At 34.4% G+C, this 16,831-nt stretch overlaps 3 protein-coding genes and 1 pseudogene across 6 annotated transcripts; 2 read left to right on the top strand and 2 right to left on the bottom strand.

Annotated features, from left to right (window-relative positions):
• The first annotated feature begins 1,155 nt into the window (after positions 1 to 1,155).
• On the top strand, positions 1,156 to 6,751 carry LOC122586152 (serine/threonine-protein kinase SRPK-like). Of its 2 annotated transcripts, XR_006321883.1 has the most exons (6): positions 1,156 to 1,581; positions 2,179 to 3,090; positions 5,014 to 5,061; positions 5,168 to 5,608; positions 6,121 to 6,236; positions 6,424 to 6,751. XR_006321883.1 is itself a non-coding variant. In XM_043758258.1 (5 exons), exons 1-4 carry the CDS (start codon positions 1,348 to 1,350, stop codon positions 5,597 to 5,599), a joined length of 1,626 nt encoding a protein of 541 aa, XP_043614193.1. In that variant the 5' UTR covers positions 1,156 to 1,347; the 3' UTR covers positions 5,600 to 5,608; positions 6,424 to 6,751. The 2 variants fall into 2 exon arrangements, 1 of the variants encoding a protein (XP_043614193.1); XM_043758258.1 differs by lacking the exon at positions 6,121 to 6,236.
• Positions 3,962 to 4,088, top strand: LOC122586182 (annotated as a pseudogene).
• LOC122586153 (magnesium transporter MRS2-11, chloroplastic-like) lies at positions 6,162 to 11,385 on the bottom strand. Of its 3 annotated transcripts, none has more exons than XM_043758262.1 (14): positions 10,840 to 11,385; positions 10,251 to 10,323; positions 10,055 to 10,125; positions 9,889 to 9,974; positions 9,698 to 9,791; positions 9,514 to 9,582; positions 9,331 to 9,411; positions 9,076 to 9,238; positions 8,945 to 8,990; positions 8,425 to 8,505; positions 8,216 to 8,298; positions 7,960 to 8,003; positions 7,748 to 7,864; positions 6,162 to 6,248 (listed from the first exon to the last, which is right to left on the bottom strand). In XM_043758262.1, the coding sequence occupies exons 1-13, from the start codon at positions 11,260 to 11,262 to the stop codon at positions 7,769 to 7,771; spliced, it is 1,410 nt and encodes a 469-aa protein (XP_043614197.1). In that variant the 5' UTR covers positions 11,263 to 11,385; the 3' UTR covers positions 6,162 to 6,248; positions 7,748 to 7,768. The 3 variants fall into 3 exon arrangements, with proteins under 3 accessions (XP_043614197.1, XP_043614196.1, XP_043614194.1); XM_043758261.1 differs by lacking the exon at positions 6,162 to 6,248 and adding an exon at positions 7,184 to 7,665; XM_043758259.1 differs by lacking the exon at positions 6,162 to 6,248 and having other exon boundaries at positions 7,184 to 7,864; positions 10,840 to 11,384.
• A 1,025-nt stretch (positions 11,386 to 12,410) lies between these two features.
• Positions 12,411 to 14,561, bottom strand: LOC122595783 (GDSL esterase/lipase At5g22810-like). The gene is made up of 5 exons (XM_043768227.1): positions 14,294 to 14,561; positions 13,928 to 14,058; positions 13,263 to 13,496; positions 12,713 to 12,968; positions 12,411 to 12,604 (listed from the first exon to the last, which is right to left on the bottom strand). The coding sequence occupies exons 1-5, from the start codon at positions 14,559 to 14,561 to the stop codon at positions 12,411 to 12,413; spliced, it is 1,083 nt and encodes a 360-aa protein (XP_043624162.1).
• Positions 14,562 to 16,831: the final 2,270 nt, after the last annotated feature.

Below are 16,831 nucleotides of genomic sequence, written 5' to 3'. Positions count from 1 at the left end.
TCCTTAAATGATTTTATTAAAATTATTCATTTGTGTTTAAGTATTTCTTTTGATAAGAAACTTATGAAAAAACATTTATCATTGAGACATTATAAATAAATATCCGCGTGATACGGTGGTGGTGTGGTGGTTGCAACTGGTGGTGACGGTAGCAAAATAGGTAGATTATTAATGTAAATTGAGACAATGTAATTATGTTAAGAGTGAAACTACTCAATTTAAGGGTATTTTTAGTGGAACATGTATTTTAGTTGTTAGAGATGTTATTAATCTGAATTTTAAAATATATTATATACAAAGTATAAAAAAACTCAAAATACTTTATAATATAGTAAAAGATAAAGATTATGATAAAGTTGTATAGAATTTTTATATGAATATATATTTTCAATCATTATATTTTATTTTTAGCTAATAGTTATCATAAGTTCATAACTATACTTTTTTAACTGTAACTTAAAGGCTTAATCTAGTTTCTTAAATAAACTTAGCTAAACGAATTCTACGTTCCTTTGAAATTATTCATTTTGCTCTTGGTATGATTAGACTGTCTACCTAAATTTGCATTTGCACACCATGTAGATTATAAATTTATAAGTTGTTTTAAAATTATAAAATTAAATGTTTTCCCTAAATTTATAGGAGATGATATTAGTACCATGTAATTGAATAAATCTACCACATTCATACATAAAAAAGTAAAGTAAAGTAATTCTCAATGTCGTCTTCGACGGTGTATGGGGAGGTTGATATGTAGATAGCCTTACCCCTACCAAAGGTAAACGGTGTATGGGGGAGGTTGATATGTAGATAGCCTTACCCCTACCAAAGGTAAAGAGGCTGCTTCCAGGTTCTACCATAGATAGAAAAAGACCTCCAGCCTTGCTGGGCATGAGGATCGAACCCATAACCTCTATTTCCAAAAGCATGAGCTCCAATCACTGATCCAACTTAGTTGGTTTTACCACATTCATACATCATTCTTTAAAATCTGCATGTCATAAAAATAAAATCAAGCTTAAAAAGCCTTTAGGCTAAGGATAGATTGTCTGATAGTAAATTAAACAAAAAGAATATCAATTCTCTAAATTTATACGTTGTTTTTGGCTTGTTCCGTAAAACATAAAAACAGGGGAGTGCTCCATACTGGAGTATTTCTCTAGTACACATAAATAAATAAATAAAAATGTTTCCCATAAAAAAAAAAAAAAATAGAAACCCTAGAATTAGAATTTAGAATCACTCTATTTCCCAGATCGGTGATTTAAAAAAACTTCACTTCCCTCCATCCATCCCTTTCTCTACTGCAATAAAAAATCGTATAGTAAAAATAATACGAGTAAATTGATGGCGGAAGAAGAATACATAAATGATGGTACAAGGAAAGGAGATGATGAAGATGGAAGTGAGGAGGGAAGTGATTATTCGTCAGAAGATGAAGGAACAGAGGAATACCGGCGTGGTGGATATCACGCTGTTAAAGTTGGCGATACGTTTAAAAATTCAAGATATGTTGTCCAAAGTAAACTTGGCTGGGGTCATTTTTCTACTGTCTGGCTTGCCTGGGACACACATAATTCTGTATGCCTTTCTTTCTTCTTTTATTATGATTCTACTCATTTAAAAGCATTTTTCTTTCTTTATTATGTGTTTGTTAGTTATATAAAGACCGTATGAGCGGTTTTTCAGAGAGTGTTTGTTACTGCTTACCTGCCTTAAATTTTAAGAAGTTAGATTAGAAGAAAAGCATTTAAATAAGCAATCCCAGAAACCCCTCAAAGGCTACAGTATTAGAATGTACATCTAAGTTTATGTATGTGACCAAAATTTTAACTTGTTCATTTTGCCGCTTGGTGCGGTACCAAAGTTTTGATTTTTTTTTGTTTGTTTGATGTATATGACTTTGATACAAGTGATGTGGCAACTTATATCGCAACCATGTCGTATTTAAATAAATGAATGAATACCTGATATGTGATGAAGAGGTTAGTGGATATGCTGGGTGTTCAAGTTTCTTTAGTTTCTTCTATGAATGTATTATATGATTTTTGTGGATTGAACAAGCATTTTTGTTTGTATGAATTTATATTAGGGCTAATTGTGATTTGTTATCTTGCTTTTCTCCTTTGAGGACTTTGAATGATGGAGTTGAAACATCAAGTTGGATTTGTTTTGTAGAGGTATGTGGCTCTAAAAGTCCAAAAGAGTGCTCAACATTATACCGAGGCGGCAATGGACGAAATCACTATATTGAAACAGATAGCAGAGGGAGACCCTGATAACAAGAAGTGTGTTGTAAAGCTCTTAGATCATTTCAAACACTCTGGACCAAATGGCCAGCATGTTTGTATGGTTTTCGAGTATCTGGGTGATAATCTTTTGACACTAATAAAGTATTCAGACTATCGTGGGATTCCTTTGCCTAAAGTTAAAGAAATTTGCTACCATGTTTTAGGGGGTTTGGATTACTTGCATCGTCAACTCTCTATTATTCACACTGATCTTAAACCAGAAAACATTTTACTTTTATCTACGATTGACCCTGAAAATGATCCAAGAAAAACAGGTGCGCCTCTCGTTCTCCCGTCTAGTAAAGATAAAGTCTTGGCGGATTCTGGTGCTTGTAAAGTTATTAAAAGTTCAAGTGTCGATCTTACCAAAAATCAAAAAAAGAAAATTAGAAAAAAGGCTAAGAAAGCAGCTCGAAAGGAAGAAATTGAGGAGGCTGATGAGATTTCCAATAGAGACTCCAATGAAGAACAAGCCACATCATTGGTTAACTCTTCTGAAGCACGGGATTCTCGCCAACAAAGTCAAGTTAGTAAGAGAGGAAGCCGGTCAACACGACAGAGGCTATTGGCAGAGGTTGATGTTAAATGCAAATTGGTTGATTTTGGTAATGCGTGTTGGACTTATAAGCAATTTACAAGTGATATCCAAACTAGACAATACAGATGTCCGGAAGTGCTATTAGGATCCAAGTACTCAACATCTGCTGATTTATGGTCATTTGCATGTATATGCTTCGAGCTTGCCACCGGTGATGTTCTCTTTGACCCTCATAGTGGTGACAACTATGACAGGGATGAGGTATGACCATTCTTTCTATCTATAATTAGAATCTTTTCACACAACAATTACCTCAGTTTACACAGACACTAGTTTGAGAATTTTAAATCCTAGAAAAATGCCCTGATTATGTTGTATGAAGATTTTGATCACACAAAGTAGAGTTGCTATGGATGTCGCAATTAATATAGTTGGAGCTGGTGATGCAACCATATAGGACAGATTTAAGAAAGGCCACAGAGGAAACATTTAAATGGTTATACTATATTTAGTATCATGTATACCCAACCTCATCAACCTGATATTCAGAATCAGGCAAACATTAAATCTAATAAAGTACTTGGATGTGTTTACATGATACTAAATATAGTATAACCATTTAAATGTTTCCTCTGAAGTACTTGGATGTGTAGGAACTAGGAAGAGGAATTGGATTCTTATAGGTTATAATGTAGTGTCACACTCACAGCTGTTGAGGGAAACTGTATTGATCCGACAAACATATTAATACTCCATGAATGCCTTTTTTTCAAACAATCTAAAGGAAGAAGTGTGAAATCTGACTCTGCAATTCATGCCTTTTTTTGCTAGTCTTGAAATTCTGTTTTTTTAGACCTTAAGTCCTTAATTACTTCAATCATATTGAAATTTGATATTAATCATGTTGAACCATCCATTCATTCCTCTCAAACTAATAGGTTTATTAATTTAGTGTTTGCTAGAAGATATGTCATCGTCAAACAACTAATTTTGCATTTAAGAGTTGTTTGCTTTAAATGAGCTACAATTTCTTTTCCATTTGAAAGAATCCTTGCTTGCTTTCTGTTTATATTCAAAGTCAAAGAAATATGGACAACATTCTGTTTTCTTATCCAAGACTGAATTCAAACTAGGTTGCGATCATACCAGCACTAATGCACCAGATCCCACCAGAACTCCGCAGTTAAGTGTGTTTGGGCGAGACTGCGAGAGTAGTACTAAAATGGGTGACCCTTTGGGAAGTCCTCATGTTGCAACCCCTTTTTTGTTTTAACCACTGGGTAATAGCCCAGTGGCCACCAGCCGCCACTTTTCAGGATTGGTCCTGGGTCAAATCTTGCCAAAGGCAAACTTGAGATAATCAGGGGATTATTAAGTGGTTGAGATTCATCTGAACACTAGCCTGGCTGGGGATTAGTGGGTACCAAATGGTACATGGGATTAGGGGGTTTCCATCCAATTACCCTTTGACTGAATTCAAACCACCTTAGATTTAAAAGAATATGTTTATGACTTTCTGTCTTTGGTTTTCAAGTCAAAGTCACTCCAGTGTTGGAAAATTGGCTGCATTAAATTGTAAATTGTTAGTGTTATGTTGCATTTTTCACCCATTACCTGAATGGGTTGATGCCTTGATGGCAGTTCGGGTTATATTTTACAGCAATGAGAGATAGTGATATCAAATGTTATAAGCATAAAGTAGTTATCATTCATTCATTCCAAGAAACAACTCTGTAAAAGTTCTAGAGAGAGAGAGAGAGAGAGAGAGTATCTTACAGGTCAACACAACATGATTCGTTTTGAGCGTCATTCAAACGACAATTATGACCTAAACCCAACTCATTACCCATCCTGGCCAACATATTCATTGTGTGATCTTTAGTTGGTATTCGTGTGACCTAACTTAATATGTTATTGCAACGAGAGTTAGAAAGAGACCAAAACGAATCATGTTGTGTTGACCTGTAAAGACCCCCTCACATCATGTGTCCCTTCAGCCTGTGTGTGGATTGTCTACTGATCTAGTTTCCATCTTTTTAAGTCATTATGTAAATAAACTGTAAAACATAAATTGATTCTTTCTTATAAATTGATTCTCTCTTTTAATGATTATCAGCTTTTAACACTAGTATCTAATGTTATATCTGATTTCCGTCGCAATTAAGTAATGTTTGTATGTTACAGGATCACTTGGCCCTAATGATGGAACTTCTTGGAATGATGCCTCGAAAGGTGGGACACTTTATGTATTTTATTTCCGCTCCAAATTTCATTGATTGTTTGTTTAGTTGGAATTTACCAATTTTAACTTGACAAACTCATTTGCCGTATTATGCAGATAGCTTTAGGTGGACGTTACTCTCGGGAATTCTTCAATCGACATGGTGATCTGAGACATATACGGCGGTTGCGCTTTTGGCCAATGCACAAGGTGCTCATGGAAAAATATGAGTTCAGTGAACAAGATGCTAAGGAGTTCGCTGATTTTCTTGTTTCTATTCTTGAATTTGTCCCTGAAAAGAGGCCTACTGCTGCTCAATGCCTCAATCACCCATGGATTGCTGCGAGAGCGCCTCGTGATCTTGGTTCTGTTGTGCCTCATACTACAGATGATAGAAGTCTGGAAAATAACAGAGCAGCTGCTGTTGCACCCCGTGTAGCTGATAACAAGATTTTGGAAAATAACAGGGAGAAAGATGAGAGGGAAGAGATGGAAATTGGAATGGGAAATTTAACAATTGGAGAAGTTTCAAAACCAGTATTGGGATAGGCCTGCCAGGTATTACATTTACTGTCATGATCGAGTATGATATTAAACTTTATAAAATAGAGGTAGTGAAATGGGCAGTTGGGCTGCAGGTTAGTCAGCAAGTCAAAATGGGTAATTTTAGTATGGGTCAGGTTAGGTTAACCTATCAACAATTTTGTGTTTCTTTTTCCCTTAATTCTGTAAGTATTTTTTTTTGAATGGCAAGTCTTTTAAATCACTTACATTACACCTACATAACCCTAAATATGCCTGTGCGAGGCATTAGAACCGGGCTTACTTGTTAGATACAAATAATAACACAAATCAAGTAACTCTTTAGTAGAGGGATCAAAAATTCAAAATTGCCACTGCTATTTGAGTGCTGAAGCCTCTGCTATTTCATCGCTTCCTAAGTAATTACTCATTACCATGCCACCATGGTGCATATGTCTTCCCTTCTCGGCTTCTCCTATATCAAAGTATCCTCAGTGATTCACCCCCAGATTATCATTAAGTGATGCATTTGCAAATGTTCAAACCAGATAGGAGATTGGTTTTTGCAACTGCTAGCATTTTGGAAATACCAAAACAAACTTTTGTGAAATTTAGCCTCTTGCATCCTTTAAGCTACATGGCCGGAACTCATTGCTTGATGAAGGTACAGTTTGTTCTATAAAGAAAAATATAAACCTTAAACAACAATTATAGGTGTTACTATATTAGACTATTATACTACATATTATGCAACTCAATTGACCATAGATTTCTATATGCATCTCTAATTTTGGAACCATCTTTTTAAGTTTTTGCGTTTTTATTTGCTTATGTTCTTTCATACTTTTCAGGGACGGTTTACGCACAAACCAAATTTATTAGAGAATCAATGTATATTATTTAGAAGGGTTACATGATTTTTCTCCACTTAATTGCTTGAAGACAAGACACCGATCAAATTGTGGTATACTATTGATTTTCATGCACATTGCGAACATGTCCTGGCTCTGAGCATTCTCTTTGATGTGTCTAGATAGTAGATAGTAAAAAAGAATTTGTACAATTTGGATTATTGTTTGGGAGAATGACTTTTCCAGGATGGACATTACTTCTATTGCTTGTAATGTAGTGACACAAGTTGTACATTTCACTAATGGTTTCTACCTGGTCTTTTAGCTACAAGATGACTCATCACGTTGACACATAGTAACACTAGTAATCTGGGTTGTATTTAACACGACAAAAAATCTTGCCAGTGGATCCTGTGCCTGTGTCAACATGTGCTAACATGTGCTCTCTAGTTAGTGGTGTCACTTATTACTAATACTATTTTTTAAAATGCACATATCTATAATCCATGGATACTTGCCAGACAGGCCAGGTTGATTGATATGCAAGCGTTTTGTGTCAATGTTTCAGTAGGTTTTTAAATAGATCAATAATATCTTATTAGAATGAGGTATTATTATAATAATTAAATTTATATGTTGCATTAAAAGATAATAAATTATATTATATATGCATTGAATTAAGCTTTTGGCGACTCAAAGTTTCATTAACTCATTTGAATCATCCTCAATTTACTTAAAAGGTCAGTTACTCGTTTTGATATTAAACATAACCCACATGTGTCAAAATTGCCAACTCAATCTCTTTTTACAAACAATCAGAGTCTGTAACTTCTCTATATCAATACCCACTAGGCAACTACAGATTACACCAAGCTACGTTTAACTGATAAACAACACATGACACAGAGTCTGTAACTTCTCTATTCCAATACCGACTACAGATTACACCAAACTAAGTTGAATTGATTAACAACACATGCCATACGATGTTGGCAAATAGTCCAAGAAAGGTGCGGCCCAAAAGAAACGCCCCTTTAAATGCTTCATCTTAACTATGCATTGCATCTATCTACCATGGTGTACACATGATAATGATATAAGAATTGCATATATACAATATGTACATCGACTATACTCTCTTGCAAAATTTATTGCATACTTTATCTCAAATGGACCTTTAGCTTAATTTTTTAGGTCCCGTCAAGAGCTCCGATAGTGAATCTTAATGTTTTCGTATCTGACCTGAGTGTTACTTTTAAATTCATTCTCTAGTTGTGTAAGAAAAATTGCTTGTTTGAATAATACTTGATTAAATGAATGTTACTTGAAAGATGAGCCTGGCAGCCTAAAGGATTTTCTTTGCCCTGAGGTATGAGTACGTGAGAAAAAATGCCACGACAGCACCAAATATAATTCCTCCGGTGGTAAGCCAAAACGCAAACTGCATACAACAGATAAGCGAGTGTTATAACATGTATGACTGTTTTACCATAAGTATGACAAAGGCATTTTAGCTTTAGGAACTAAAGAAATTACCACATGTTCTTCAAGGTAGGATCTTAAATTCATACCAAAGATACCTGCAAACAGATTAAAGAGTCATCATTACGGTAGTCATTTTGACCTTGATTTCATCCAATCTAAACAATATTATATATTGGATAACCGCTGAAGGTTGACATTTAATGCGGAATAGTTGGTAACATTAACACGATGGTTAATATATGCATAAAACCAGAATTCTGCAATTTTCAAGGGATGGAAATAGTAAGATGTAAGCAAAAAAATTAACCTGACACTAAAGCACCAACTGCAAGGCAAAAGGTCCCAACCTGAAGAAGCAATTCAAATCTGCTGACCTGAAGCCTACGGGAACTGGTAAAGAAATACGCAACATTCACACATTAAGTAAACTATGTCATCATTCATCCCTCCATTTCATAGAATGTTCTCAGACTAATATACTTGAAGTGATATCGTATAACAAATACATCTGCAAACCTCAAATTAACAGCAATGGAGTCTTCCATTTCTCTTGCAGAATCAAGAAGTCTTTCTGCTTGATTATGACATGACTCACATCTGTAATCAGCCAATAATAGGAAATGCATTTAAATTACTAATAAGCATACCCCACAAATATTTATATGGATCAAATTAGAGGCCACGGTTTCAACACATTTACTTATGATGGTCTAGTTGTTCTGTATTCTATTTCACAGGGGTCAAATAAAATAAGTTGCATCAAAGTAAAAACTGAGCTGCAAAGGACGGGTCAAAAGTCACCCAAAGTCTATTTTACAACATACAACATCCTCGTTTATTCAAAATTTTAAAAGTGAACAAACATGTATTGGTGGGCTAACCCACAGTCCTGTTTCAAACCTTATTCAAAATGACCCATTTTGAACCATTACCCACCCTGCATGACCCACCACCCGCCCATTTTGCTACCAACATCATGGTAACATGCCTACTTTAACCACCCTGATGCCAGGTTCTTTTCTTGACCAGAATCTACCTGTGAAGATAATTTTCCAGCAACATTTCAATTTCTTCCTCCTCTTCTGCACAATAGGAAGTCAACCATGGGTTACCAACTTACCCTTTGTAAGTTTCAAAACACTATCCGCAATTATGCAACAAGCTTACCCTCAGCAATCTGTTTATCAAGTGGAACTGAGCACTCCACATTCATGCTTCTACCAAGGATGCAGTTTCTGCCCACAATACAGAGACGACGTATTTCTTGAGAATCCTCGAGCATATCAAGCAACATTTGTCTGAGTGCCCCTGCTTTTGATCCCAGTTCAACCTTCCAGCAATATTTTATGGAATTTTACATTAGTTCATATCACTAACATGCAAGTTTAAGCAAATATGCTTCGACTGACTAAAGGTAGATACCAGTGTTTGCTTGGACAGACGAAGTTGTTCCAATATGCCAGCTGTTAATCGATTCGGTAAAACTTTAAGTAATTCTTGAACCTGGCGTGAAAAAACAACGTTTTATAATACTCCACCCAAATATCACATAAGAATGATCTTACAAAACATAAACTTAAGTTTACTCAATATACTCATACTCACATGCGGGTCTAAATCCATTAGCCTGTGCTCAAAGTGTTGTATTCTTGAATTAAGGGCAGCTTCCACAACCTGAATTATTAAGTTCAAAGTCCTTGTTAAACCTTGGGATATCCATAATAATGTAATGAACTTACAGGGCAAAAGCCCTAAAAGTTCACATACTAGGTAACTTAGAAAAATTAACCTCAAGCTCAAATGGCATTACTATGCCTCCTCCAATCATACTTTTAGGATTTAAGCGAGGCAACAAATCATCAATAAAAGCTTTTCCTCCTCTACTGCAATACTCAAAAAATAACCCCGAAAATAAATTTGTCAGTTCGCAACTTCGATTTAGAATAACATCATAGGGCTTTTCAGATGAACAATATTTACCGGTTGTAGTTGAATATAAAGACACTGTCTTGCATTGCGATTGCTCGTAGTGATCCCAAATTCAATAGTATGGCATTTTCACGAACCTATAAAAGAAAATACAAAACTATGTGAGTTAATACTGAGCTGCAATCATAGTGTGCTTATTGTTGGCTTGGAAATATACCAGCAAAGAGGGCATTGTGTTTGTCAACCACAATGATGGGTCAACGCTCCGTATGTCACGAGGACGAAGACCTGTAATCAGATACCTAAAGTAAGATAACGTCACTAAAGTTTAATCAACAAAAACATGCACGCATTAGCAATTTTAATCTCCACGAGCCACAGTAAACAAAGCATTATATCATTTGTGTATTCACCACTTGACTTTAGCAGATGCCGTCTGTTAACTTTTCTGGTTGAGACCATTCCTTTCGAGCTTACTTCCACAACCTTTTAAGAGATGAAACCAACTCGTAAATAAGAATATCACATAACCTCAAATGATGAAATGACAACAAACAAAAAATTTCCCTACCTAAGCATCTAAACCAACGTTTCACAAACGTATTAACATTCAATTTCTAAAAATGTCTTTTTCTTGCATGTACAAAAAAATACGAGTACTACATTGTCACATTTACATTATACAAGTCAATATAACTTTGTAATTTGTACACAATCATTTTCAATACTACATTCTTCCTGCGTTGCAAATTTCTGTTTCGGGCTAATAATCTAACTGCAAATGGTTCAAAACTAGTATATCTAAAGTCTAAACAAATTTCATAATTATAAACCGCTTATTATATACACCATTGCCTCATGATATATGTCATTGTAAACTCTATACTAAACATTACTCAATATTTCAATATATAGTAAGCTTTAGGGTTATGGCCTATAGATACATACGAATATTCGGAAATACACTGCAAAAAAGCTTGAAACGACAAAATCGAAACAAACCTCATAAACCGGATCACGACTGCCAAGATTAAGAGCATCAGACAAAGATGAAACATTCCTCTTCATACCACCGTCATGATCGTCACTATCACTACCGGCGGATGTTTCCGATAACTCGTCGGAACTCCGATAACTCTCGTCACCGGAATCCTGATCGTCACCATCACTACCGGCGGATGTTTCCGCCGCTCTCTCTTCCGTTGATTTCGTATAATGTTTACACCTACCAGTCGAAAAAACCTCCATTGGAACCGGAAACAGAAAACGACATCTGTTACGTAGCGAGATCGCCGGATAAGTTCGCCGGATGATGGATTTTTTTGTGATCAAAATATACGGAGGCAATTGAACCACCGCCGCCGGTGACGACAAATGCGGAAAGTGCGAGGGAGATGAAATTGATGTCATAGTTTTTGGCGCCATTTTTTTCGCCAAGGTGAATCAAGTAATTGAGTTAGAATATGTGATCATATATTCATATGCGTGAAATTTGTATGTGTTTGAGTGTGTGTGAAATCAGGTAGTGGTGGTTGTGTGGGTTGGTGAATAGCATTGGCAGTGGGGGGTTTCTGGTGGTTATTATGTGTACACGTGGATTTTCTTTATTTTATCCAGTGTATCTCTTGTGACCACTTTTACCGCTCAACTTTCTTTCAAAAAAGTTTACATAGTTTATGAGTATCTTGTTTCTTGTAATAGATAGATAGTACCAAAATTTTACTTCACCAACATAGAGGTTAACTCATGTATATGGGATTGAGAATTGATATTCGTATTATCAAAGTTGATACATTTACCACACAATACAAGTATTAAAACATATTGTACAAGTCAATAAAACATGTTTATGATAGGTTAATCAAAAGTTTGGTACGAATATCACCCCTTATCCAGTGCCGGATGCACATGTAAACAAGGGTGTGCATTTGCATACCCAAAAATTTAAATCAGTAATGTTAATTTAATAAATTTAGTGATATTTTTAGTAGTGTTTATGAAGGGTGCATAGCCTTATAGGAATTGATGCATATCCAAACAACAAAAATCAGCCGAATGCTTTAAACCAAATTATAATATCCACTTTAATTTTAAAGACTTTAATCCAAAGAATAATCAATCTTATAAAAAAGAAACAAACAAATCAGCTTATATTTTGAATAACCTGAACATGAAAACTTCGTTATGACTTTTGAAGAACGAATAAAAGGTGTAGATTTAATTTGTTTGGTCAATCGAATACGGGTACTGATAATCAAAAGATGTTTCGATAATCTAAGATATATAGGAGATCATGGTTCTTAAATCGCACCTTCATGCTTAACACACACGCACACACAAGGCCTAAGTAAATACATACCATAATTTTGTATAAATGATCAATCATATCAAACTTATAAGACAACAAAATATAACAAACAAAAAACCTCAGTACAAGTGATTTTATAGCTTACATTTATTCTTTTATATATGTATTACATCTATTTATATGAAATTTAACAATATATTAGTTTTATTTTTAATATATATCCGGATCATGTAGCACATCTTAGAGAAGAGTAGGTTTGATGAATTCAGGATACAAGGGAGATGCCATCAGCAAGCAAGTCATCTGCTAAAAGTTTGTTTGCAGCTTCCGACGGATGAAACCCGTCCCAAAATACATACTCTGAAGCATTTTTGCATGTACCAGGTGACTCCTTGTTGCATAGAAATGATGTCTCCACCAACCCTGTCCCACAACATGCCTTCCTTGCTTCAAAGAACCCTACAACAATATCAATTGTTACTTCAGTAATTTAATTAATTAGTAGATGTACACTATCCATGTATATAGTTATACTCTATATACATGTTTATAATATATATCATATACCATAATCAGTAGGCTTCTGAATGAGGTCATATAGAGGATGGTAGATATCTAACACAACGAGATTAAGATTTGTGAGTTTGGACTTCAGAGTTAGGGAAGTCGCGTTGAGCTTTTTATTGAAGTATTCAGCTACTGAGTTCATCTTTGTAACACACTCGTTGCTATCTTCCCCAAATAGTGTTATAGATGCTGGTAGGCAACCAATTGGTGGTAGCGTAGATACCCCGATCTTTCTTGCCCCTAACCCGTATAATTCCTGTACCAATATACACCATTCACAAGCAAACAGCGAAATATATATGAAATATTATTCATTTATATGCGTATATCTACCTTCTCTGTATTTAAGAAACTTTCTGCCTAGCTAGTATTTACCATATTTGTTTTTTATGTCCTCTTTATCTTTTAGTACTTCAATGTTTCTTGTAAATAGCATATATAATCTGACTTGATTATGAACTCATATAAAGAGCAATGTAATTATACTTCAAATACACTGATTATGACACTATAAATTAAGTTTCAAAGCTTGAATATTTAGTATATATACCTGGATGAAGTGGGAATAGGCTTGGATAAGGGTGTCTGCAAATTGGTAAGCTGTGTATTTTTTGTAGAGGAGTGGATTAACATAATAATTTTGGACAAAATCACTACTTCCAGAGCTAAGCAAGTATATTGAGCCTGTGATTATTGATGAAGCATTGGACTTCCCTGCAATGGCCACTAGCTTCTTCTGGTATTCCCTATAATACCCAAGTTGTTTGTTCAACGAAATTGTGTTCTGCAATCATATACAACACGTTAGTAGTGATTCACCAATAAGTTTTCACAAATGCTGTAATTTGGCCAGTTAATTGGTAATAGGCATGCCCAAGTTTATGGTAAAAATGGGTTGGCAACTGATCTGTACATTGTCAAAAGGTTTAAGGAAATAGACGATAAAACTTGACACATTATGAGATGTCATGGTACTTGGTGCAACAAAAAACTCGAGAGAGGTGTCATCTATCTATAAAAACATATAATGGCTAAATGTTACCACAAGGCCTTTGGCCTGGAGATATTAGGTGTGACCCATCAACCAAAAGGTTGCGTAAAAAAAGAATGTCATACAATGTTGGACACTGCCACACTGGATGCACAACATACAAGTAACTTTGGCACGATTGCCATCTTAATTAGCGCATAATAGAAAGAGAAATATGGTCATACATATAGCTTGGCAGTGGTCTCATAGTATCCAGAGCCACCAGACGCAAAGTTGGCTCCAAGTAAGAGGTTTTTCCCATTGGCTTCTTTGCTTAGTATGGGTGGAGGGTATGAAGTGAATCCTAGATTCTCACCTGCATAAAAAAAAACATCAAATTCAACAACTGTAATACTTCTTTAATTAGCAAACATAAATATGCAATTCCCTTAGTGAGAGGGCCTAAAATTTATTCTAACTATGTAAAACTAAGTAAGTAATAACATATGTAGTACCAGTTTTGATAAATTGCATTTTTTTTGTATTACCATCTGATTAATTACTAAACCACCGCCCGCCTATTTTTCATAAATTTAAGAATAGTTATATACCAGTGAAGTCAGAGGCAAGTTTTCCATTACAGAACCGGCCTGTAGGGTGGTGGGTGGTAAAGTCTCTTCCATAAGGAGGGAAGTTAGATTTGACAAGAGTTTCTAGGTGGTTATTGTTTCCAACATCGACGACAGAGTCTCCAAATATAAACAATGCTGGAACTAACGGCTGAGCGTTCCCTTTTGTACTCAACCAAAATAACACGCCAACAAAAAACACTACAAAACCATCAGCTTTCCGATACAGAGATTCAACAATGCTGCCCATTTCACTTAATTAGTTTTTCTTAAAAATCGATCAGAAACCCAATGACAATACAATTGTGTATTTGTATACAGGATGGGAGAAATTTATACAAGGTTAAAAGTACGCATGTTACATATATAATATAATTTTTTCTGCATTTTAGTTGAGTTTGAATTATAGCCCGTGCTTTGAACCAACATTTTGTGATAACTTAATTGGAGTTGTTGATTTAATCGTGTAAGAAAAAATTGCTACACAATATTAGTTGGTATATCTAGCTAGGATTGACATTAATTAACCTATAGCATTAAATTTATTCATATTACTACAAAGCTAATAGCAACAACTTGTGTTAGTTCCAACCTCCAAATAATCTATCCATTTTATGTGATTTTGAGTTGTCTACCTGTCATGTGTAGCTTGTTAGAGTAGTGTTAGACAACTTCCTTCCACACAAATGAAAATTTTCAGATACTTTCTTTAACAATAATGAATGTTCTGTTGTATTAGCTATATAATTGAATACATGCCACCATCGTCCTCACAATTTACGGGCATCCTTCTAGTTGGTTCAAAGATATAAACATCTCATTACTTTCTAGAAAGTTTGACTTGATCCTCTAGTGTTAAATTTAATTAATACGAAATCCAAATCATGTTTTCTTATGACTTACTTGCAAAGAGTGGATGGTATAACTTAAAGTTCGTCATTTTATTTTTTAACAAGCATAGTGTCCACACAATGTAATAAATTAGAATCCTCATGATTGGTAGCATTTGACAACTTTTATAATGATTCTCGTACGCGATTTATTAGTTGAGAAGATAAGGTACTTTGTTATGTTACTTCCGATAAAATCTCAAATGGAAAAAAAAAATCATTTGTGTGGTTTTTAAATTAAGAAAAAGGTTTATTTGTGATTTGTAAGAAATGTTATAAACAAAAATAAAAGCTGGCACGGAACCAAGAAAAACTGAAAGAAGAAAATTATGTAAGAAACCATGAAAAAACCGGAAAAAAAAAAACAGATTGAATTGTGGCGAAATCCGAACGATAACACTGGATGCGACGTGGTCAAATCGAAACTCGCCACGTCACATGTTACTATTCACATCTTCTTCTTTCAATAAAGAAGATAATTATATGTGGGAAAAGTGAGTGTGGAGTTGTCACACACCTAAGTTGGATGAAAACCTCTCACATATTAATATTTTAATATTAATGAATAAATGATGAAGCCTCCTGATTTTTATGGAATAAAAAATCTTATATATGTGTGTATGTGTGTGTGTTTTTTTTTCCTTTTCTTTGTACAATCATATGTGTGTGTTATAATACACCAAATGAGTTGATTACACTTAGAAAGTTTGGCTAAAAAGATAGATATTAATCGATATCTATTGAATACTTTGTATATTTAATATTTAAGTAATTCGTCAACTTTAAACAATTTTTATAAGGGTATAGATGAGCAATCTTGTAGATAGGGAGCTAAAAGAAGAAGAAAAAAAAAGGTATGAAGTATCTTTCATAGATGGAAGCATTGTGAATTGTGATGGGGCTTTAGTCTTGATGCCTTGGTAGTATTGTTCTTTGGTTATAAATTTTTGTAGACTCATCATAAAAGACTTTGTTAAAAATTAGTCATAAAATTCAATTCATTTCTACATCACATGATGGTATCTAGCTAATGACATGTGAACAACGGGGCTTATTGGATTTTGGAAAAACATCTTAACTCCTAAACTAATACCCGGTCAATGATCGGGTAAAAATTAAATATATATATATATATATATATGGATAATACTCCGGTAAAAACAGTCTTAAAATAAGAACGGTGAGAACACTTAAAAAACATCATTTTGATGCATTAAAAGTCCGTAAAACTACCATAGTGCATAACTAATTATCATTATTTAAGTGTTTAACAACACATTAATCCGTCAAAATCGAAAAAATCACGTTTTTTTAGTGGATGCATCATTTTGAAGAATATGCATCCAAGATGGATGCACAAAACAAAAAACATGATTTTCTTGATTTTGACAGGCCAATGTGTTGTTATACACTTAAATAATGATAATTAGTTATGCACTATGTTAGTTTTATGGACTTTTAATGCATCAAAATGATGTTTTTTAAGTGTTCTCACCGTTTTTATTTTAAAGTTCTTCTTATTTAATTGTCCCCTATATATATATATGTGTGTGTGTGTGTATCAAGCAAGTATACGTATTTAAAATTTGTGTTATGAAAAGACAAAAAGATTTTATACTTATTTTTAAAA

This window comes from Erigeron canadensis, chromosome 1 (genome assembly GCF_010389155.1).
Source record: "Erigeron canadensis isolate Cc75 chromosome 1, C_canadensis_v1, whole genome shotgun sequence".
NCBI classification, from domain to species: Eukaryota; Viridiplantae; Streptophyta; class Magnoliopsida; order Asterales; family Asteraceae; genus Erigeron; species Erigeron canadensis.
Note: the sequence above shows the minus strand (reverse complement) of the source record. Positions and strands in the feature narration are given on the sequence as shown.